The following is a 24,613-nucleotide window of genomic DNA, read 5'->3' on the forward strand; positions in this document are numbered from 1 at the left end:
ATCAACTAATGTGCTATTAAAAATATTTTTTTCAGTAAGAGGCCTCTTAGGAGTTACAGAATGTCTACATGCTACAGAAATGTCTTCCTCTCAAGTCTTCAGAAAGCAAAGGTCACAGCTACCTAAAGTGTTTCCACTTCAAGCACAGATTGTATGCTTGAAGACTACATACCTTGCATTATCAACCAGTTCAGCAAGAGCACCAAACAAGAATTCATGAGTGGTTCTGAAAAGATAAATACTAAAAGTCAGCAAAAGAATTATGAGTTGAAGTTATAATTCCTAATAAAAAGCCATGGTTATAAAATATTTTTTTGAAAAAATCTTAAAATCACCATTTGCATTGTTGATTTATACTACTCAAGGCTTTCCAGAGCTCCCAAAGTGTTAATCTTTATCATGTCCTGTCATCTATTCAGAAATGTTGATTCTTCCTATTTTGAGTTGGGAAACCCACCCTGAAGCATTGAGAGAGTCCTATGTGTAGTAACTGCTAAAAGTGTTTTTCAGTATTCATAATTCTGCCTAGAAAAATGCCTGTATATTTTATTTTTCATTGCCTTAACCAGTGGTCAGTTTCTGCGTATCTCAGAGCAAGAATTGTAATGATGTATCTTATGCATAAATATTGAATTTTTTGTTTTTTTCTTTGAGACAGGTTCTCGTTCTTGTCACTCAGGCTGGAGTATAGTAAGTTTTGAATAACATGGTTAACTGTGTATTTACTCAATCCAAACTTTGAGCAGCCTCCCAGAGGAGATGACCACTGGTTCCCCTCCTTGAAGGGGTTAATGTTAACAGGGGCCCTAGGTGACCACACCAAGCAAGTTCCTGTCATCCTAGAAGGAATTGTTGGAAAAGGTCTTGGATTACTTTCTTTAATGGAGAGAATGTTCTGGTTTAGTCAAAATCTGAGAAAGTCATAAAATCAGTTATTCTCTTTTCCTTCTCTTTCAAATGTATTGGATAGTTTTGCTTATAAATTACACAAAAGTGTATGAGTTTCCTTTCTTCACTTGTAGATGACACACAACTATTGGTAAAACAAAATGCTAACAAATTATAAATTGAGCATGTGCAATTTATACTGTTTAATTTGTGGTCTTTTCCACAACAGCCCTCATATCAAATTAGGATGTGTCCACATAGAACCACCTAAAAAAAAAAAAACTTGACTTTTGATTAAATACAAAATTAACCCATATAATACATGACCATCAATTTTTCAAAAATATCCATGTTACTCTGACTTTTTTTGCAGTTTCAGCCAAAGTAAAAAGTTTAAGCCAATTTTGAGTTACAGTAAAAATTTTAAAATGAAATGTATCAATATTAAATAACCAGCATCTAGGATCTCTAATCACTTACCATACTGTAAACAAAATGTAAAACATTAAATATCCATAACTAAACTCTCCAGGAATATTGTTTTTTCCTCCTCAAGTAACTCCAAATTTTTCAAATGCAATTTTTTATTTTATTATTATTATTTTTTTGAGACAGAGTTTCGCTCTTGTCGCCCAGGCTGGAGTGCGATGGCTCGATCTTGGCTCACTGCAACCTCCACCTCCCGGGTTCAAGTGATTCTCCTGCCTTGGCCTCCAGAAGAGCTGGGATTACAGGCATGCACCACCACACCTGGCTAATTTCGTACTTTTAGTAGAGAGGGGGTTTCACTATGTTGGCCAGGCTGGTCTCAAACTCCTGACCTCAGATGATCTGCCTGCCTCAGACACCCAAAGTGCTGGGATTACAGACCTGAGCCACCGCACCCGGCCTACAAATGCAAATTTTGAATTAAGCTATCACTTCGTGGAATTATAGGAAGACATTTCCCCCCGAAGATCAGTGAATATATATGTTGCTAATCCAAAGGCAGCACTGACAAATATGCTATAACCAATAGAAATTTTATCATCAATTCACCTAGGAAATAAGAGCTCAAATTCTTCTGGATAAAATCTAATTAATTATACTACATGGAAAAGACAGATTTCTTATTATTATTATTTTTTTTGAGATGGAGTTTCGCTCTTGTTGCCCAGGCTGGAGTGCAATGGCACAATCTCTGCTCACTGCCACCTCTGCCTCCCAGGTTCAAGCGATTCTCCTGCCTCAGCCTCCTGAGTAGCTGGTATTACAAGCATGGGTCACCATGCCCAGCTAATTTTTTTGTATTTTTAGTAGAGATGGGATTTCTCCATGTTGGTCAGGCTGGTCTTGAACTCCCAACCTCGGGTGATCCACCCGCCTTGGCCTCCCAAAGTGTTAGGATTATAGCCATGAGCCACTGCGCGCAGACGGTAAAGACAGATTTCTAAAAAAAAAAAAAAAAAAAAAAAAAGTGCATAAAACAGCCATATGGTTTTTTTGTTTTGTCTCACTGTGTTGTCCAGGCTGGAGTACAAGCGGTGCGATCTCGGCTCACTGCAACCTCCGCCTCCAGGGTTCAAGCAATTCTTCTGCCTCAGCCTACTGAATAGCTGGGATTACAGGCGCCTGCCACCATGCCTGGCTAATTTTTTAAATATTTTTAGTAGAGACAGGGTTTCACCAAGTTGGCCAGGGTGCTCTTGAACTCCTGACCTCAGGTGATCCACCTGCCTCATCCTCCCAAAGTGCTGGAATTACAGGTGTGAGCCACCATGCCCGGCCCATATGTTTAATTATTAAAAACATCTGTCTTGTGCCCCTCAGTAAAAATTAAAAAAAAAAAAAAAAGAACAAAAAATATTTATGTATCTAGAATTATCACTTTAAATTCTTCAAATTACCAACTGAATAAACAAAAAGTATTCTATAAACTACCCCACCAAATAGGGAGAAATAAGCTTAAAAATTAAGGTGACTTGCCAAAGGTAATGTTGGTTAAAAGTGAATCTAACATTTGTTCTCAAACTTTCAACCAGTCATTTTCCTATCAAACGTTGAAGTGACTTAGAAACTTACAAAGTGAATTCATTTTATATACCCTAAATATTTTTAATTTTGAGGATTGTTATATAGAAATATAAAATAACCAATTTTATCCCAATACTTCTCATTTCAACATGAGTTTGTACTTTTAACGTAAATCAAGGAATCTCAAAAATACAGCTACCAGAAAAACACAAGAGCACAACCATAGTAAGCATGAGACCACATCTTGCATCAGAATGTACTAACTTCAGAATAAACAATGACGTTTCCAGTCTTTGGCAGTGAGAATGGTCAATATGAATAATCTGGAAAACTAATTCTGACACCCTCTGCCATTAGGACAAGAAAACCAAAACAGAAGTCGCAACTGCTTCTTAGCAATACATATTTTCTGATAGCATCCCAAAAGAATGAGAAATTTTGAATCAAATAAGCAGATCTCAAAAGGGCAAACACAAAGCACCTGCCACACAGTGCTCGGAAATGTGCCTTGCGTGGTGGTTCACACCTATAATCCCAGCACTTTGGGAGGCTGAGGTGGATGGATCGCCTGAGGTCAGGAGTTTGAGACCAGCCTGGCCAACATGGTGAAATCCTGTCTTTACTAAAATTACAAAAAAATTATGTGTGGTGGCAGACACCTGTAATCCTAGTTACTTGGGAGGTTGAGGCAGGAGAATTGCTTGAATCCGGGAGGCGGAGGTTGCATGCAGTGAGCCGACATTGTGAGATCGCGCCATTGTACTCCAGCCTGGACAAGAAGAGCAAAACTCCGTCTCAAAAAAAAAAAAAAAGAAAAGAAACAAAGAAATGTGCCTTGCATATTTAGAACTTTCAAAAAATTCTAAATGGGCAGGGTGCAGTGGCTCACACCTGTAATCCTGGCACTTTGCCCAGGCCAGCAGATGCCTTGAGCCCAGGAATTTGAAACCAGCCTGGGCAACATGGCGAAACCCCCGTCTCTACAAAAAGTAAAATAAATTAGCCAAGTGTGATGGTGTACACCTGTAGTTCCAGCTACTTGGAAGGCTGAGGTGGGAAGATGGCTTGAGCCTAAGAAGTGAGAGTAGCAGTGAGCCAAGATTGCACCACTGCACACCAACCTGGGTAAAAGAGCCAGACCCTGTCTCAAAAAAAAAAAAAAATTCTAAATGGTCTTTGCTGTTCCACACAGTCTCAATGTTGTTCCATGCATACGTATTTCAGATAAGCTAATAGTACCCTTTACAATGTAGCCAAAGGGTACTTTTGCGATGGCAGTATGTACCATAGAAGAGGGCTTTTGTCACCACTGTTGGTAAAGTCAGAGGTAATACTCAGAATCTCTTCCAGACCTCCAACTGATTAAAGACAGATCTTCTAGATGCTAAAATCAAGAGTTCTAAATACTTCTTAAAATCATAAGAATCAAAATTACACCAATTGCATAAATTATTTTTTCCCAAATAACATTCCAAGAGTACACCCATTGCTAGCTAGCATTTGGGATAGAATAAATATCAAAATTCTTTTCTTCACAGATCTAAACATCCTTTGCATGTGATCCAATAAAAGTCAACTGGAAAAAGACAAAGATTTTTTGAAAATGTGTTCACTTTCAACTGATTATGGCTTTTTTTTGTTTTTGAGAGATGGAGTCTTGCCCTGTTGCCCCTACTGGAGAGAAGTAGCATGATCTCAATTCACCACAACCTCTGCCTCCTGGTTCAAGCGATTCTCCTGCCTCAGACTCCCAAGTAGCTGGGATTACAGGCAAAAGCTACCATGCCCAGCTAATTTTTTTTATCTTTAATAGCAATGGGGTTTCACCACATTGGCCAGGCTGGTCTAGAACTCCTGGCCTCAAGTGATCTGCCCGCCTCAGCCTTCCAAAGTGCTGGGATTATAGGCATGAGCCACTGCACCTGGCTGATCACAGCTTTTATATCACTTGTGTCACAGTATAGTTTGCAGCTTAGCATTTCCAGGGACAAATTCACGTGTAAATTAGCTTGTTATGTAAGGAAAATGGTCTCCCTATTTATATTCATCCTGAATGTAAACCAATAGATCATCCATAGGCCCATCACACAGTGATAGCTTCTGCTAAGTTCCTAGACGTGCTGACAACAGTTAATTGCCTTAATTGCTAGAAAATAAAGCTAAGAAATTCTGGAGCAACCATTTTACATTTAAACGGCTTTAATATATTTAAGGTATGAGCCTACTCAACAGGCTTAAAGTAATAAGTAAGCTAAGCCTCTGAGTTGCCAGGCTCCTCTACATTCACTTCACATACCCATAAAATTCAGAAATAGGGCCGGGTGCCGTGGCTCACAGCTGTAATCCCAGCACTTTGGGAGGCCGAGGCAGGCAGATGATAAGGTCAAGAGATCGAGACTATCCTGGCTAACACAGTGAAATCCCGTCTCTACTAAAAATACAAAAAATTAGCTGGGCGTGGTGGCACACGCCTGCAGTCCCAGCTACTTGGGAGGCTGAGGGAGGACAATCACTTGAACCTGGGAGGCAGAGGTTGCAGTGAGCTGAGATGGCGCCACTGCTCTCCAGCCTGAGCAACAGAGCAAGACTCCATTTAAAAAAAAAAAAAAAAAAAACAGAAATATATGCCCAAGATGTTAAGTGACTAAATGTGCCAACAAAAATAAATAGCAGACATCTTATATCTAAGCATCCTGCTCTATCAGACCACTTAGCAGTACTGCAAACAAAATGACTTAATATACGCATCTTATGCCAAGGGAACATCACTACCCCCACTACATCTGAAGTAACAGTCACAAAACCCACCACCAAAGAGAAGTAACAGCATAAACCTTTTACTTAAAAACCCTAACTTTTATCATCTCATACTAGCAACACCTGATATTAAATTAGCTCAAGACTTTCAGGTTATCATGAGAATTTATTTCCCAGGCCTGTGTTAAGCCTTACAAGGCTGATGTAACCAAGAGAATAACCATCAAAAGTTATCAAAGACCTGATACAAAAAAAAGAGAGATGTTGTCTCCAACAGATGCTCCAGAATTTACCAAGAACTGATCTGCCTAATGACTAGCACCAAACAAGTTGCCACCACACTGACCAACTTCTGGTTTATATAAACTAATATTATAGAGTAACACTCACCATTCACACAATGTTTACTGTGTATCACCGTATGAGCTAAGAACTTTATAAACATCATTTTACATAATCCTCGTAAAAACTGTCAGATTAGCCCCATTTTATAGGTGAAGAAACTGAGATTCAAGACGTTGACCTGCCCAAAGACACAGCCAGGAAACAGTAAAGTCCAGGTTTGGCTGGTTTGCAAGCACATGGTCTTTTCACTGCACTACACTGATTTCCACCCTTCTCGTCTGGTCACTGCTTGTAAGTCTACATTAAATGATGAGTAAGCAAAGGACCATTTATTTCCTAATTCACAATACTGTAGATGTCAGACACCATGAAATGGTCTCGTGTTCCTAAGATTTTAACAGAACAAAGGAGAAGACAGAGACAAATCTTCCCTTCTCTGAAAATGACTTATTGAACCACTTTACACAGAGGTGGTTCATCTTTCATCTTTATGAGCTACAAGTCACATCATGTGAGAATTTTAAAATTTATTTTCTGTATAAGTGAACTTTCAATCAGGTCACCACAATGTTTTAAAAATCTCCTGAAATTAGAAATAAAAAACTTATCTTGTTGGTTTAGGGTTTATACTTTCTTCTGGTAGGACTAATACATCAAAAAGTAGAACAACTTCTAAGGTCGAATTTGTGATCCAGGTAAGAAATTCCAGAGCTTCCAAAATGATACTCCAACCCTCAAATGTTCATGCAAGCAGGTGGTTCCAGTTCAACATGGGTAAGTCAAAGTCCCAGAAAATTCCCCAACTTAACAACTTAACTGGTTTCTTTCTTTTCCTTGGCACTGCCAAGTATCTATCATTAATACACTATAAAATAGCAAAGGGGAAAAAAAGAAGGCAGAAATATCCCAGAGTCCTTAGAGGTTCATTGAAATAAACTAAAATTGAAGACTTTTAAACTGTGAAGTAAACCCTTCGCTTTACAGACAAGCAAATAGACTCCTGAAGGTAAAACTGACTAAAGTAGGCACTGCCTAATGGTTAAAAGCACCAACTACTGTGGTCAGATAAATCTTACTGACTTAAATCTTGGCACCGTTTAAGTCTGCCACTTAGCAGCTATATAGCCATTACCATGTAATTTAATCTCTTTGAACCTCAGTTTCCTCAAATGCAAAATAGGAATAATCCTTACCCCAAAGGCTTCCTGTAAAGACTGCTTTGGACAATGTTTAAAATAGTGACTGGCATGAAGCAATTAACTGTTGTTACTATTATTATCCCATAAAGTCCTTGGTGAAGCTGGAACAAGAACTCAAAATTCTGAAGTCCAATTCATGTTCTTCCAAGATTATCATAAAATCTGTAATTCCAGATTTGCCATCATTCCAAAATTCAGCGCTGAGATAACCATTTACCAAACACAGTCATCCAGGAACATTTAAGTGTCCTTCAACTGCTTGTTCTTAACATGGCAGTTCAAATATTAAAAAGGACACTAAAAGTTTTTCCCAAGGCTATGCTAGCTGAATAATCATTAATCAGCAACTTCACCTAAGTGTGTTTCAGGGTCATCATACTGAAGTGTGAGAATTCAGCCTAGGTGACTGCTACAGGCCGGCCATGGTGGCTCACGCCTGTAATCCCAGCACTTTGGGAGGCCAAGGCAGGTGGATCACCTGAAGTCAGGAGTTTGAGACCAGCCTGGCCAACATATAGTGAAACCCCATCTCTACCAAAAAAATACAAAAATTACCTGGGTGTGGTGGTGGATGCCTGTAGTCCCAACTCCTTGGGAAGCTGAGGCAGGAGAATCGTTTGAACCTGGGAGGTGAAGGTTGCAGTGAGCTGCACCACTGCACTCTAGCCTGGGCAACAGAGCAAGACTCCGTCTCTCAAAAAAATAACAAACTTCCTAAGCAAAATAAGACCAGGCTCTCACCATTTGACAATTTGCTTCACTACTTGGCAAAATTTTATTCCCTTTAAAGGAAAAATAGCAGAAATATTACAGACATTATCGTATCACAAACATGTTGTCTTTTCCATAAAAAGCTAAAAACCATTGTACTATTACTACATAACGGAAGTCTATACTCTCAACTCTGAAGGGGGTTCTTCAGAGACCGGACCATTCATGTAGCTGCTCATCTCCTCTCCAGGTACTAGAATGGTAGAACACTTACCTTCATCTCAAAAGTAACAGGTGAATGTATTAAAACTCTAAAGAAGTTTTGACTCTACTGGACAACCTCCAAGAGAGTGGGCATTATGGATTAAACCTGAAACATTCCAGACCATGTTGGAGTGATGAGATTACTCCTTCATGAACTCAAGAACCATGAACACTGTATGTTTCTGTGGAAATTTGGGGGAAAGACTATCTAAATTGAGATATAAACAAGTTGTCGTTTCCTGCTTAGCATATACAAATAATATTGGATGTAGGGAGCAATTTGCCAGGAAGATAAAGCCAACTGCTGAAAAAATAAAAATTTTCTTCTTGAAAGTTGTCATTTAAATGTCTTCTGCTTTCTTGTTAGAAAGTAAACACTTGTTATAAACCTAACTGTTTAGGACGTTGTCACTACAGAGGGGAAACGGTTGATACTAAAATAGTCCAACACTTGGCGATCCAATAGAGTAGTACTTGTTGGATTCCTATAAACACTTGAATGAAACAACTCAACATATTGACTTCAAATAACTAAAGTTTGCATTTAGAAAATTTTGATCCAAAAAACAAAAATCAGATTCTTCTGGATTAGCAACAAGTATTTCACTGATCTCAGTTCTTCAACACAGAGCTCAAGATATCCAGTGATACATTTCACTCCAGTGGGATACATCTCAAAAAGTAAAAAAGCAAAATTTTCTGGGGAAACGATTTCCATATATCAAGGAACGAGTTACTGGTTACCTCAGTGGCACCTAAAGGATACTTACGAATTTGTGTGCAGATATTCAAAGGTTAGCTGAGCTCGATTCAGACTGCTGTAATTTGTGAAAGCCATGACTGCAATGAGGTCTCCACTAACTGGGAAATATAACCTTATAATGAAATCAGTTTCCCAGGATTCCGTCCAGTAAAGCTTCAGTAAGTCTGTGCTCCTTAATGACAGTTAAAAGTAACCTAGTAACTATCCAAAATATATGCAAAGAGATGTTTAAAACTACAATTCCTTCAAGTGTTTTTTTAATCTTCTCAATGATTACGATGTAATATTTTGGAAGGAACTATGTCATAAATCTGTAGTTTTAAGGAGCTTTTAGCATTAAGTTGCGATAGCTCAATTCAGACAATCTGAGTCTCGTGTGGATGGTCCTGAAGGAGATGGTCCTTGAGTGGGCGGTTTATGACTGCTCCATCTTCATGTTCTTCGAGCCTTTTTTGGTTCCCTGAAATTTCCTGTCAGGAAATTTACCAATCCGGAAATTTACCCACTTCTGTCAGAAAACTGATCAGCCATGTCTTCGCCACACGTGATGCCAGGATTCTTAAACAGACCCAAGACCGGCGACCAAGATCTCGATGAAGTGTTATATGGCGCAAGTTGCAGCTTCACCACCTCCCAACTGAAAAAGTTCCTAGGCACTGACTTCTTTTTTCAAAGACTGACCAAACCCAGTTCAGGGTGGGGGTCAGATTACCTCACACTTGGTCCACAAAAACACCTCACAAATGACCCGCCCACAGCACCTCGGGCAGGCCGCGCCCTGCCCCCACGTCCCTCAGACAACAGCCTCAGCCTCCCAGGCCCTTCCCGGGCCTCGGTCCCGTGGCAGCCTCCTCACGAAGACGAGCTACTCCCGGCTTTCAAGGACCGGATCGAGGGCAGTGGCGAGCGCACCACCTGACCGGGCACTACCCGGATCTCACAACTGCCTTTGTCCCTCCCCGCGGAATTGGAACCCAACAGCCGCAGCGCGCTCTTGGAACCATGTGCTGCTGCTGCCGCCTCCGCCGCCGCTGCCGCTGCTTCCGCCGCCGCCCGCGCGCCGCGCTAGATGAGATGGTGACAGGACTCAGCAACACGAAATTCGGCGTTTAGAGCTGTTCTGCCGCCGCAGTCACAGACACCACAGACACTGCTTTGTCTCCGCTAGTGCACACAGCCCCGGCCACCTCGCACACTCCCCGACGCCCCAAGCCCCCGAGGCCTCAGCGGAGCATTCAGCCAATCACAAAGCTGCAGCTCCTCCCGCCCCCGCCCTGATGTACCGCCTCCTGACTGGCGGACTGCGTGTCCCCATGTGACCGGATCTTGGTTGGCCGGTCCCGCCCCTGTCACGTGACAGCGTGAGCCTCTCTTCCTGCTTTCCTGACCCTCTCCGCCATTTAAAGAAACAGTACCGGGGGCGGGCCGAGCGACGCAGCCGGGACGGTAGCTGCGGTGCGGACCGGAGGAGCCATCTTGTCTCGTCGCCGGGGAGTCAGGCCCCTAACTCGAAGAAGCCCTGGCGCGCCCTCCCCCCCTCCCGGGTCTGGTAGGGCGAAGGAACGGGCGTGCGGTCGATCGAGCGATCGGTTGGCGGCTCTTTCTCCTGCTCTGGCATCCAGCTCTTGGGGCGCAGGCCCGGCCGCCGCGGCGCGCGCCCGGTGGCCGTTGGCGCTCGCGCCGCGTCTTTCTTCTCGTACGCAGAACTCGGGCGGCGGCCTATGCGTTTGCGATTCGACGAGGAGTCGTCCGGGTGGTCGGCGGCGGCGGGCAGCTGCTCCGCCCCGCTCCGGGGGAGGCGGCGGCGGCAGCGGCCGCGGGATTTGGAGCGGCCGGGGAGGCGGGGGTGGCCGGGGCCGGCTTGGAGGCCTGGCGCCACCCTTCGGGGCCTGCAAGGACCCAGTTGGGGGGGCAGGAGGGGGCCGGAGGATGGTTGGTTGTGGGATTTCTACTTTGCCTTTTCCTCCTTATGCCGCCTTAGTGAGGGGCGGGAGCTCTGGCGGCAGCCCCGGGGTGGGGAGACGAGCTCCGGAGTCGGAAGAGCTGGGTTTGCTTCCGGGCCTAGCCACCAGCTGGCGGAGTGACCTTGGGCGAGTCACTCTGTAATTTTTCTGCGCCTCAGTTTCCTCCTCTGCCTATCAATGTGTGTGGGGTTGAAAGCGCTTTGTAAACTCTAAAGCGTGGGTGTACGTAAAGGATGATTATTGTTTGTAATTTTTTTTTTGAGTTGTAAGAAAACTTAGCAGTTCCCCAATCCTTGGGTTTTGAACCTGGGAACCTTGGATTGGAGTTGGGGATCCCCAAACTCCCTGAAATTGTGGGAATGTGTGGTTTGGGGGAATGATGGGAATTTGTGGGAATGTGCGTTATAGGGGAATGATGATCCATCGCTAGCAAGTTTTCGAAGGGGGCTGTGACCCAGAAGAGTTAAGAATCACAATTTCTTCATGCTACAGAGAGGAAACTGAGGCCTAGATGTCATTTGGGACCCTTCACAACCAATTTGAAGCCCCTGTTTGAGTCCCTGGGATATGTGAGCTCTTTCTATGCATAATGGATATTCGGGGTAACAACAGTCCCCTGCTTGGCTTCTATTCTGAATCCTTTTCTTTCACCATGGGGTGCCTGAAGGGTGGCTGATGCATATGGTACAATGGCACCCAGTGTAAAGCAGCTGCAATTAGGAGTGGATGTGTTCTGTAGCATCCTATTTAAATAAGCCTATTTAATCTTTGGCCCGGCAACTTTTTTCTGCTGCTTGTACCGGTGCCTGACTACCTTTCTGACTCTCATTGACCATATTCCACGACCATGGTTGTCATCCATTACTTGATCCTACTTTACGTGTCTAGTCTGTGTGGTTGGTGGTGAATAGGCTTCTTTTCACATGGTGCTGCCAAGCCCAGCTAATTAATGGTGCACGTGGACTTTTAGCAAGTGGGCTCACTGGAAGAGACTGTACCTGGCATGGAATTATGGAATTCCTGAAGATGTTTGGGGTTTTTTTCTTTCTTAATCGAAGGTTAATATTCTCTGAAAAGTTTTGTTAGAACTACTGCGGAACCTCAAAATCAGTAGATTTGGAAGTGATTCAAAGCTTAACTTTTTAACCTTGGCCCTCCTTGTGTTCTAATTGCTTGCAAGTGTAATACTAAGATGTCCAAGATGCTAGTTTTTGCTTCTTTGTTAATTGTCAGCTGCTTTTATCAAATTTCAGGCCATTATCCAACAAACACTATAAAAATGTTTGAACAATTGGATTTCAAACATTTTCGTTTTGTGGAGTGGTGCTCACCAAGTGGTACAGCCCTAAGCAAGTGAACACAAACACATTTAAGTGTATTTTGTCTGATTAGATGTTAGCCGGTTATGCTATTTCATTCAAATGTCTGAAAAAATCAGTTGACTATTCCCTTTTCCTAAAGGGCAGAGACAAATAGTCTCACTTCCAGAGAAATGACTGTTTTGGAGGAAAAAAGTGTTGGTCTTTTTGCTCTTTTGTAATTAAGTCTGGATGTACCTCAAAAGACTCTTAAGACTGTGGTGACAAGATGCTTTCCTCAGCAGAAAGGAGGAAAAAAAAACAACTGGAACTCAAAGCTTGAAATTCTGTGGCAAAACATGAGATGTCCAGGATTGGAGGTTGAAAAGATTTCACTACAGTATTCTACAATAGTTGGAGCAGATAACTTTCAGTGTAGCCACAGCCATGGACTCCAGATTTCCAGATTTTCAAGAACTGGACTTGGAACCCGAAAGAGCTTATCAGGATGTGGCAGGAACACTGGAGGTAGATATTTGTTTTATTTTTGAATTTTGGGACTGTTGACCTTGCTGTGAGAAAAGAGACGACGACTGAGCAAGCACTACCACCAGCACTGTTACTGGGAATTAGAAGACCTGAGTTTCTGTCCAGACCCTCAGTGCAAACTGAGGACACTCCATCCAAAGTGAATTATGGTACTTGCCATTTTCCAAAATGCCTTTTTCTTTACCATCTCTGCACTTTTGTTCATACTCTCTTTCTACTTTGGAAATGCTCCTCTCTGGTTTTTCATCTGTCAAAACTGCCATTTTCTCAGTATGCAACTCTTATGGTCTCTTTTCCATGAGTCTCCTAACTAGCCAGAATAGAACTTTTAAGTTTTATGACATTTTCTTATGTATTTTCTATCTGTATACAAAATCCTGTAAAATAGTTACTTGCCTGCATTTTCTGTCTTTGCAGATAGCAGACTCCTTGAAAGCAGAGTCCTTGTTTAGTGCATCTTTCCCACATACTGCACAACATATCATGAAACATTTATTAGGAAGGAGGAGTTTAGAGAGCAGGCTATCAGAATAACCACTCAGTGTTTTCTTAATTGCTATGTGATAACTAAAATTACTCTTAATGAGAAGAAAAGTTGCTAGATATGGGTCATGTTTCTTTATGTTTTAATGTTTTTTGATTCTAAATTTTGATCCAGGGAGCCCTCAGACATAACGAGAAACCAATATATTGAATGGGGTGTTATATACAGAAGGACCAAGACCTTATTATCTCCTACTTGAGATGGAATCTTGTTAAGGTGAAAGGACAGCTTTTTAAAAGGAGACGGTCATAAGACAATTTGAGGAAGGCATTGAAAGAGGAAGGGGGCAATTATCTCCTTTGTTTTATTGTTGGTATATAAACTTAAAATCTCACTTCTTTTTATGCCACTTGTGGAGCCACTTCCTCTCCCCACCAAAAAATGCCCAGCACCCTGAATCCGATCAAATTACTTTCCCAAAGTATGAGGCTTAGTTTCTGTTTGCTGCTTCGCTGAGACAGTTCCCACAAGTTGAAAGTGTTAATCAGGCTTTTGTGTGTTCTTTTTTGGATTGTTGTTGTTTTCATTTATCATTTGTCTTTGCCTAAGCCAGGCTCATCAAGAATTAACAGCCATCAGGCTACTGATGTGCTGACAGCAGACCCACTTAGAGTCCTGTGTTTGTAATTCCATGCATTTGTTATCTTACCTGTTTTGTCCCTGCCCCTTCTAGTCCTGTGCCTCCTGATTGCTGAGTGTTCACCTGGACCTTCTGACTACCTTCCCTGTGCTATTCCATCAGCCTACAGACCTGGTACCTGGATTTTTGCCCGAGATGATTCCTACCACCTTACTACTGAAGAAGACACCCATTCCAGTGGACCACTGTGACCCAGGAGGCATTCAGCCATCATGATGTGGCTTTACCTCCACTCCTGTCCTGTTCTACCCAGATTCAGCACAGCCCTTTATAGTGAAGTCAGAGTCCTCAAGCCAAATAGCTAAAGCTGTTTTATCACAACAAAGGCCTAGTTTGTTCCATGAGTGTGCATTTCATTTCTTCAGTTAAAGCCTTCAGAGACACATAATAAATTTGGACCAGGGGATTTTTTAGTTAATAATGCTCTCTGAAGAAAGGGAACATCTTTTTGAGAGCAGCATTGGACCCCCACAATCTCAAATGATTGAAATTCATGAACATCTAGGATCCCATGAAGGTCACTGGACCCTGTTTTTTCTACTTCAAATCCTGTAGTAGCCTACTGAATGAGAAAACATATTCTGACCCATTGGGATCAAATCAAAGGCACAGTGAACTCCTCATAGCATCTTCTTTGGAATTACTCAGGAACCAGAACTTTTTACACAAATGTAAGAAATTCTACCAAGGAGTCCCCTTACCTAAGCATCTCACAAGGCTGCATCAGATTCCAGAAAAGGCTTCTCTTGATACATCAAGGTAGAACCTCTATGGTAAATCCCCTCTGTTTATAATGCACTTTACGGTTTCAAAGCACTTGTACATACATTTATCTCAATTGTCAAAATAAGAGTGAATTATAATCCCTTTTTGCAAATGAGGAAACGTAAATTTTAAAACTTAAGCAATTATCCAAAGTGACACAGCTGTGAAAGTGGTAGAGGCTAGGTTTTCTGACTCCCAGTCCAGTATTCTCCTTGGAATTACCCACAGTGTTAAAATGACTGGGTATTGGGAACCTTAGGAAATTTTCCAGCTTCCTGATCTGGTGCCCGTAGTCACATAGGATGTCTTAAGTGTGATCACATGATAGCTACATCTAGACCAGAATCCCATGGCAATATCCCACAGTTTAAGGGCATTTAAGACATTAATACTCCTGGGCCTAAAAGCTTATCTATGGTCCTATCTCTGCAAACTAGTATTTATACAAAATGAACCACCTGGTTTTTTTAAAGGTAGTATTGTTTGTGTGTGTGTGTGTATAAATACGACATAGAGAAAGGTGTTACCTAGTAAGATAGTAAAGTATGTAAGACATGTCCCTTCCCCCAGTCTACATTGAGGTATAGTGTATTAAAGGATCTTAGGAGACTCGCAGCAAATTACTACTGCTTCCATGCTTAAATTCAGAAGTCTAATTAAAAAAAAAAAAGACTTGTAGCAAAGAGTTCCATTTTGCTGTTTAACCCATTGTGTCCTAAGTTTAGTCAAACACAAAAGGGTATTTTTTGCATCATTCCATCTAATGGAATGCAGAAACTGCTTTAGAGCAGTATAGCCAGTGCTTCCTGATTGCCAACAGATTGCCCTGGACACCCCAGAATAAACAGCATCTTCAAAATCCCCCTTTCTCATACCTTGTTATTAACTGCTTGAATTAGTATGTCTCTGTCATCTGAGAGTCTTGAATCTTGACAATTACCTTTGTTTTCTGTCAAGAGAATCTCTAGAAGATGTGTGGGGAGACATAGGAAAGGAATGGAGGAAAGTTAATTCACCCCAAATTGGATAAATTCCGTGACATTTAGCAATATACTTCTGTGTCCCTAGAATTGTACCACAACTTTAGTTCAAGGGCATTGCATCTCAGGTGGGTTAAGGAGGTTGGGAAGGGGAGAAAAGGGTTAAGGAGATATTTTCTTCAGATTTATCAATGTCTGAGAAGTCATCCAGCCATGGACTTCTTGGAGGAATACTTACAAAGAATTGGATGCATTTTGCAACCTCGGGCAAAAAACCCAGTGCTGTTGCAACTGAAAATCATTAGCCTTGTTCTCTGATAGTTACAAGCCCAATTGCAGGCAATCAAAATTTATAGCCAATAAGCTCTCACTCCAACCTGTAATGTGGTCCATATTAGGGAAAGAATAGGAAAACACCTTGGTTTACCACAGGCTTTGCTTACAGTTTCTGCTTTCTGTGACCTATTTTTTGTATTTCAGCATTTTGTGACCGACTTATTCTTAGATCATTGGTTTTCCAAAGGCTTTGTGGCCATGAAGCCCTTTGAGTGAAAAACTGCAGAAGCCCAGAGTAAAAGTGAAGCTGCTCTGGATGAAGCAGTGAAGCAAGAGTAGGGGCCTGAAGCCTGCTACAACTGTCTATCTTCCTTTACCACCGTGGTGACACCTAAGGGGACTTCCTTACAACACCTTGAACTCTCCAGAACACAGTTTGAAAACCACTGCCCCAGACAGCAATATGTTTGACCTGAATGGCATTCCAATCTTTTCTGTACCTCCACTCAGCACAGTTCATGTTCAGTTGATGCTGAACATTCTTAGAAATACTGTGTGTGAATTTAGAAAAGTACAAGAAGACAGGCATGTCTTTGACCCCAGGAATGATCATGGGCTGAAAGTGGTGTCAAGTGAACCTAGATTAACAGCCCTCCACTTCAGATGGATATCCAGTGATTCCTAGAATGGGATATAGCCAGAGAACAATTCTATGCACCCTACACTGACAGACTCCCTTAAGCAACTTCTTTCACAAACACCAGATGCTCTACTGGTACTTGAAGTACATAACTTTGAAGTCTTGACCCTCCATGGATGTCTGAATTGCCAGCAAGAGGGTTGTGAAGCTGGTGCCTCAGTGAGGGCATATTAGAGCAACTTGTACATATGACCTCTTGTTATCAGCCATGGTACTCTACTTCGTGTACAAGAGATAACTATGAAAGCCGAATTCAAATACTGGCAACATTTCCTAAAGGGGCTCAATATGTATCATCTTCTTTTCCAAACTACACATCACTGTATGACTCAACCAGTAGCAATTATACTGCCCCTTGGTTTTTATTCAGTTTAACTACTGTTTCCAAGATAAATGAGCTAATAACCTTAAAAAAAAAAAAAGCTATTATTTTTCTTCATCACTGGCATATCTGCCTATTCTCCAGAATTATTATGACTACTCAGCTCACTTTAACAGTTGATCTTCAAGAGACAATCTTTGAACACCCCTTCTCATGTGATTTAAAATGAAACCATTTGGAAAAGTTTCTTCTAGCCAATAATAGATTTTTTTTTAATTGCTCTGCCTTGTGCCAAGAGATGTTCTTTTAAGATGAATCTTTTGATGTCTGATACCACCAGCTGTAGGTGGTAGGGATAGTTGGAGGCTGGCCCTTTGAGCAGGCCATGATAGCTTACTTGCTGGGCATTTCAGATAGCTTATTGCCTACCCTTTTGCTGGAAACAGACTGATTTGAAAAACAAAATCTATGAAGACTGCAGCTAAGGATTTTATCAGTAGACTTAAGAGCTTTTGTCCTTGTGGATATTTTAGTGGAACCACAACAGTCTTAATACTGTCATTTTACACTGACTCAGAGCAGCTGACTTCATTCCTTGCCATGATATATATTTAAGGCAGGCATTGTAACAGACATTAAGACAACTTACCTGTTTCAGCAGGAAGGATTCAGTTTATGGACTCTCAGACCGGATCATGGTGAACAAGGAGATTTTGATATGTGTCATGAGAAAGCTCATCCTTTACTTCTCAGTCAATTTAAAGGCCAGCTATCCTGAGCTACTCGAATGAATGCACTGGTTAAACATTGGGGATAGTTTATATCCTCTCTCTCTAAGCCAATTGTGATTACATGACTGCACTCTATATCTTGTCAAACAAGGCCTAAGTCTGGTTGCTGTAGACTGCTCGCCCTCAACAAATAAAAATAAAATCTGGATGACTAGCCTGCTTGTATATACAACTATTATTTGTTAAGAAGAAATTATCTTCAAGTTTCTACTACCTTCAAATTGTCAGCTTTTTTCCTCTGATTTTTCCTATACTTTACAGAAAAAGACATTGATCTATACTGCCAATCCCTCTAATCCTGCCAACTCATTCAAAATGAATGACTTAAGATGAAGATGATCATCTGCTCAAGAGTCTAAAATATACATTGTATGTAAGAATTGGTGATTAGAAAAGCAAAAAACCTAACACTTAAACCTAGGAGTTTGCCTACTATCTCCATGTCTCCATGCTTCAGATCTCATCTAAATCTTTGAACAGCACCATTCAACCAATCTGAGGCCTTGGCTTGCTTGTAAGATGATTCTCAGAGATCGGCTGAGTTAAAAAAGGTGATGACTCGATTACCAAAGAAAGTAGGGCCAACTTTGACAAACCTGGCTCTGCTGACCCTGTCATTCCCAGATGTAGCATAGACTCCTAAACAGAACCTCAAGTCTGATTGAGGATAAGGCCTTCTCCTGAGCTGAAAGTTCTTTGGCAGATGAGCAACAAACTGAAAGCTGATGGACCTGACTGGCTCTGTAAGATCAGAAAACTGTGTCCAGAATAAGCCCTATGGATTAACTCCTGAGTACCCAGGGTAAAAACTAATTTACAGAGCTTCCTTATTGATCTGCCTGTTCTTCCAGATCATATTCTGGCTATTGGTATGGCTGGCCTTTCTGAAGCTGCCCTGCTTGTCTATTTTCGTGACTCAGCTCTTGCCTGCCTCTTTCACATGTTGCTGCAGTTAGACTCACTGACCTTGAGAAGACTACAGCCAATTTTAGTCTATCTTGTGCCCAATACAACAAGGATTTTTAATAGAAACAACCCACACCTCACCTGCTAGGACTCAGTGTTCACAACAGGAAGGACCATGTTGTATACTACTTGACCAGCAGCTTTTTTAAAGATATTTTTAAATGCAGAGTTAGCCTCTATTCCTGTATGTATTTGATCATTTTCAGCACCTGGAACCTCATCTATCAGGTCTGGAAGGAATACAGCAGATGGAAAGCTGTGTCCATTTCTCTCTTTCAGTAGTACAGAAATGAGTCCGATTCACCAGTACACACAGAACTGTACCAGTTCAGCCTGGCAAAAGAAGAACAGTTTCCACTGTACTTAAAATTTACCGCCGACTCAAATTGCCTCACAGAATTATTTGATGTAGAAGGCTAGTTGTCTTGCTTCACATCAGCAGGACAGTTGGACTCTCAGACTCATGACCACTGAGTTTGCTTGTATTGAAACTGTGGTTTCATCCGAAGTATGCTATTGGACTTGATTATTATCCCATTCAAATGGAATACAGACTGAGGACAGGACAAACTTATCTCTCATGGTGTTTTTTTAGAATACTTTTATAACCAAGGAAGAAACCATGCCAGCTGTTACCATTCAACTTCTTAAGCAGAGATTAAGCTTTTTCATATGTGTTCTTATCCTGGACATTAGTAGTTTTTAATTGCCCAGCATCCATTCCATCTCATTGTAAGAACTCCCTGATGTTTCTTAAAACCACCTCTTCCTATTTTCAGTCTGTGGTTTGGACAGTCTGACCCAACCTTGAGCTTTGTGGGTGGACGTGTAATTCAGACCTCATCAATCAGCAAATCCATCTGAACTGTGGAGGAGAAGCTCTCTTTACTGAGGTGCTTTAGTTTTGTAGGATGAAAACCTCAAACCAACAGAGCCTGCCATGTAGAGAATGAAGCCAGTGCAGGGGAAAGTAGAGCCAAAATATGGAGAGACTTGAATCCTGATGACAACGTTTGTGCCCCTGGATCCAACCGTGCCTGAAGCTAGTATATCCCCTGGACTTTTCAGTTATGTGAACCAATAAATACCCTTTTTTGCTTAAGTTACTTTTGAGTTGGGTTTCTATTACTTGAAATTGAATCCAGACTGATAACATCTACCAACTTTGAAACTTGACAGATCCAAGTATTTATTAAACTAGAGGTCATGGTCACTGAAATTACTTTCCAAAGTGGAAGACAAAATGAAACAGGAACTGAGAGAATATTTAAGATACCACAGAAGCATAAAAATGACATAGTAGAAAGTAATAGAAAACCTAAATGTCTGTCGTTAAAGGATAGGTTAAGGTATGGTTCAGCCATATAGGAAAATCTTGTATCTATTGAATAAAGTACATTCATTGTGTATGGAAAAATGGCCATGATACATTAGGTGAAACAAGCTATTGATAGAAAAGTGTACAGTGTGAAATCATTTTAAAATGTGTGTGCTTATGTTTATAAATGCATAAAAAAGTCTATTCACAGCTTTCTTTGAACAGTGTAGATTACATGACACTTTCAACTTTATACATTTCTGTATTTTACACTACCCACATTACTTTTCAACTTTATTTTAAATAAAGAATTTTTTAAATTAAATATAGTGCTTACTGTTTGACCTTGGCAAGTTATTCAACACTGAGCCTGTTTTATCAAATGATTAAAAATACCAACTTTTATGTTCGTAAATATTAAATATAAATCATTCATTACTCAAGTTGACAGATTGCTATACCTTTACTTGTTTGAAAAACTCAGAGCTCAGTAATTATTCCTTAATTTTTTAAGCATGTCTCCTTCAAGTGAGTTTATTTGGATTATCAGAATTTTAGGATTTTGAGGTTGATCAAAGATTATTCTAGTTCTTGACTGATGTTAATCCAAGACTCTATTGCAGTATCCACATTAGGCAGAGAGCAGGGGGGAAGTCACTTTTTAAAATAATCCTTGAATTATTCCGATGTCACTGCAATTAAGGTCAATAGTGACCTTTTCATTGGTAAATCCATTACATGCATCTTATCTGAACTTTCAGCAGCACAGATAACTCCCACCAGCTTCTTGAAACACTCTTCCCTTAAGTGCTATAATAATTTTCATTTTCTTTTCAACTTGCTGACTACTCCTTTATTGTAGGTTCTTCTCCCCATCATGTAAATATAGGTATAGTAGACATCCGTTGCTTTGGTTTGCCAAAAATCACTTCCCCTTTCCTTTAATGATACGTCCCCACTTACCCTTTAGAAAGCTGCTGCTTCGTATTTCATGTGTTGTCACTGGAATTATAGATGATAGTACTCCAGCCTCATGCCCTGTGGCTGAAGTTTGAGCAATGCAAGCTCGTCCTATCCCACCAGGACTTTGATTCTTAAGAGAGGTGAGCACCACCGAGCGAGACTCCATCTCAAAACAAAACAAAACAAAAATAGCCAGGCATGGTGATGGGTGCCTGTAATCCCAGCTACTCTGGAGGCTGAGGCAGGAGAATCTCTTGAACCTGGGAGGCAGAGTTTGCAGTGAGCTGAGATTATGCCACTGCACTCCAGCCTAGGTGACAGCAAGATTCTGTCTCAAAAAATAAAGTGGATAAAGCAGGCCAGGACCACTGAGTTAGAATGGTTACTTTGATTGCATTAGCTATTTTTTTAAATTGTGTTTATATATATATTTTTTTTTTTGAGACAGTGTCTCACTGCAATGCCCAGGCTGGAGTGCAGTGACACCATCTCAGCTCACTGCAATATCTGCCTCCTGGGTTCAAGCGGTTCTCCTGCCTCAGCCTCCCGAGTAGCTGAGACTACAGACACATGCAATCATGCTTGACTAATTTTTGTATTTTTAGGAGAGATATTGGCCAGACTGGTCTCGAACTCCTGACCTCAGGTGATCTGCCCGCCTTGGCCTCCCAAAGTGCTGGGATTACAGGCGTGAGCTACCACACCTGGCTTCATTAGCTATTTTAAAGTGAAGGGCATCAGCTCAAACCCAGAAACTGACCTGTGGGCATAGAATAAAATACAGGGTCTTTTTGTGTCCAGGATAAGTGAATCTTTGTGCTTAAATCCAAACTAGTACTTGGAGATTAATTATTCAAATTGCAAAATTACAATGCTGGTTGAATTTGTAGCATTACTAAGGTCTCTTTTGTGAGAGTTAAGGTATTAATCAGAAAAGAGACTAAATTATGTATAGAGTGCTGATATCTGGGAAGATTGAGATTTTGAGAATCCCAATCCTCCAAATATCTCAGGAATGAAGGTTTGGGTAACCCTATTAGTCAAAAATCCCTGACTGAATGAAACAAAGTATAGTCAAAAGAGGAAGAAATAAATAGCAGCTATAGACTCATAACCTGTTGGAGAAGTAAGATCTGTAGTCTACCCTGTATCTCTTAGTTTGCCATATTTTATTTCCCCCTCTCCTCTTGATTCATTACAGTATTCTGCCCTAACATTTCCTGGCTGAAGTTTGAGCATGATGCAAGTTAATCCAGTCAGATTTCTTCTCCATTGGAGCTGAGCAATTCTAATGGCAGTGTCCCCTCACTGATGTGTATGAGTGTGTTGGTGGTGCTTAAATATATCAGGAAATCCATAAATTGCAGATTATCAAGATGGGGTTAAGAACTAGAGAAGAATGAGCATCACCCGGAAATCTTAGGCTTATAACTAAAAATTATTTTAGGTTATCTCCCTTTAAGAGGGAGATCTCCCTTTAGAGGGGATTATGTTGAGTGAAGGTATTAAGATTGTTCATGTTGAAGAATGCATGTCCACATAGTGTACGTCTGCCTACCCAATGTTATCTTTCTCCCCTCTGAGAATAGCACTTCACTTTTCCTTTGGGAAACTACCCCTTTCCCATGCCATGTGAGCCCAGAGGATAACGTGTAAGAGGTATATGAGTTTCTGAAAGCAATATGAGAGGCCTTCACCTGCCCAGATTCCTGACTTTAAGTCTCCTTGCCCTGTAGACTCTGAAAAATCTCATCCGTTCCCATGGCCTTGGTTTCTAACTGTATGTTGATAACTTCCAGATTCCTACCTTTGGCCTTGATACGTATCTTGAGCTCCAGATCTGAATACCCACCTGTATCTAGATGTCCCCTGCTTGATTAACACAAAGATACTCTCACCCAACGTAATAAATGCTGACCTCTTCGTTTTTTCCTTACAATCTGCTTTTCCTCCAGTGTTCCCTTTCATGGTAAATGGCACCACCCTCTACTCTGTTTCTCAAACCAGAACACGAGAGTTATTCTCAAAGCTTCCCTCTCTCCCAGAGTCCATGTTAGTCATTAAATTATCTTGGTGTTAGCATGTAAATATATACCTTAAAACTATCTCCACCTCTATCACTTTGTCCAAGGGAACATAATATCTGTTGCGATAAGTATTATAATGCCTTTCTAGTGGTCTCACTGCCTCTGTTATTATCCCACTACATACAGTCTTCTCTACAGAACAGCTAGAGTACCGCCCCCCGCAAGAGATGGGGTATCACTGTTGCCCAGGCTGGAGTGCAATGGCAATCATAGTTCACTGCAGCCTCAAACTCCTGGCCTCAAGCATTCCTCCTGCCTCAGCCTCGTAAGTAGCTGGGACTGCAGGCATGTACCATGATGCCTGGCTGGCCATTTATTTAGTTATGTATTTTGTAGAGACACCATCTCGCTATGTTGCCCAGGCTGGTCGTGAACTCCTGGCTTCAAGCATTCCTCCCACTTTGGCCTCCCAAAGCACTAGGATTACATGTGTGAGCCACTATACCCAGCCTACTTAATCTTTTAATAATTCCCCCATCATTTCAGAATAAAATCTAAACTATCCTGGTTTACAAGACTCTTTAGCTCTTCATTATCTTATTCCTCAAGATTTATCTTTCACCACTTCAAACAGGAATAACTCAATTTTGTATATTGGAATTTCCTGTATTCATTTGAAAAAAAGTTTCCACTTTTTTTTTTTTTTTTTAACTGGAGTCTCACTCTGTCACCAGGCTGGAGTGCAGTGGCACTACCTCGGCTCACTGCAATCTCCACCTCCCAGGTTCAAACGATTCTCCTGCCTCAGCCTCCCAAGTAGCTGGGACTACAGGTGCACACCACCACGCCCGGCTAATTTTTTGTATTTTAGTAGAGACAAGGTTTCACCATGTTGGCCAGGATGGTCTCAATCTCCTGACCTCGTGATCCACCCGCCTCGACCTCCCAAAGTGCTGGGATTACAGGTGTGAGCCACCGTGCCCGGCTGGCTTCCACATTTTTTAAAGCAGGGGAGATGGGAAGTTTTCATTAAAAGAAAAAAATATTGAAATGATTATTCAGAACAACCCAAAAGCCTATTGCTATGAATACTGTAACTTATTTTCTTCCATATTTCTTTCCATGAAATTTTTTAAAATCTAATATTTGTAACTATGATACAGAGAGCTACAGTAAGGTGCCTAGAGAGCAACCAAATCCCTACCTAACATTTACAAAGATAAATACCAAAAGGACTACAGATTTAAATCTTAAAATGAAACACTAGAAGAATATTTAGGAGACTATTTTTGTAATCTTATGACATGGGAGATTTTCATAAAGCAGAAAACCTACAAGCCATAAAGGAAATTACAGACATATAAGACTACATGAAACAAATCTTGGTTCTGTAAAAGATGTGATAGATTGGAGAGACAGTTCCAACATAAATGACAGATTCAGGACTCGTATTGCTAATACAGAGAGTTCCTACAAATTTATAACTAAAGTAATAATTGCTATTTATTTGGTGTTTCATACTAGGCATTCTTTCAGGCACTTTATAAGTGTTATTTAATCGTCACAGTTT

General features: G+C 41.1%; 1 protein-coding gene and 1 long non-coding RNA gene across 3 annotated transcripts in view; one reads left to right on the forward strand and one right to left on the reverse strand.

Annotated features, from left to right (window-relative positions):
- The window catches only part of MORC2 (MORC family CW-type zinc finger 2), a 43,269-nt gene extending 32,954 nt beyond the window's left edge, over window positions 1-10,315 (reverse strand). For both annotated transcript variants that reach the window (XM_010360659.2, XM_010360658.2), the window contains exons 1-2: window positions 8,948-10,315; window positions 173-226 (exon numbers count right to left, since the gene is read on the reverse strand). In XM_010360659.2, the coding sequence (XP_010358961.1) occupies window positions 173-226; window positions 8,948-9,015 (122 nt within the window). In that variant the 5' untranslated portion in view covers window positions 9,016-10,315. The remainder of the gene's footprint in view (window positions 1-172; window positions 227-8,947) is intronic.
- Window positions 10,316-10,318: 3 nt separating this feature from the next.
- Window positions 10,319-19,841, forward strand: LOC104660347. Its single transcript, XR_004052526.1, has 2 exons — window positions 10,319-12,900; window positions 13,969-19,841. It is a non-coding gene; the product is annotated as an uncharacterized LOC104660347 (long non-coding RNA).
- The last annotated feature ends 4,772 nt before the right edge of the window (window positions 19,842-24,613 follow it).

This window comes from Rhinopithecus roxellana, chromosome 13 (genome assembly GCF_007565055.1).
Source record: "Rhinopithecus roxellana isolate Shanxi Qingling chromosome 13, ASM756505v1, whole genome shotgun sequence".
Classification (NCBI taxonomy): domain Eukaryota; kingdom Metazoa; phylum Chordata; class Mammalia; order Primates; family Cercopithecidae; genus Rhinopithecus; species Rhinopithecus roxellana.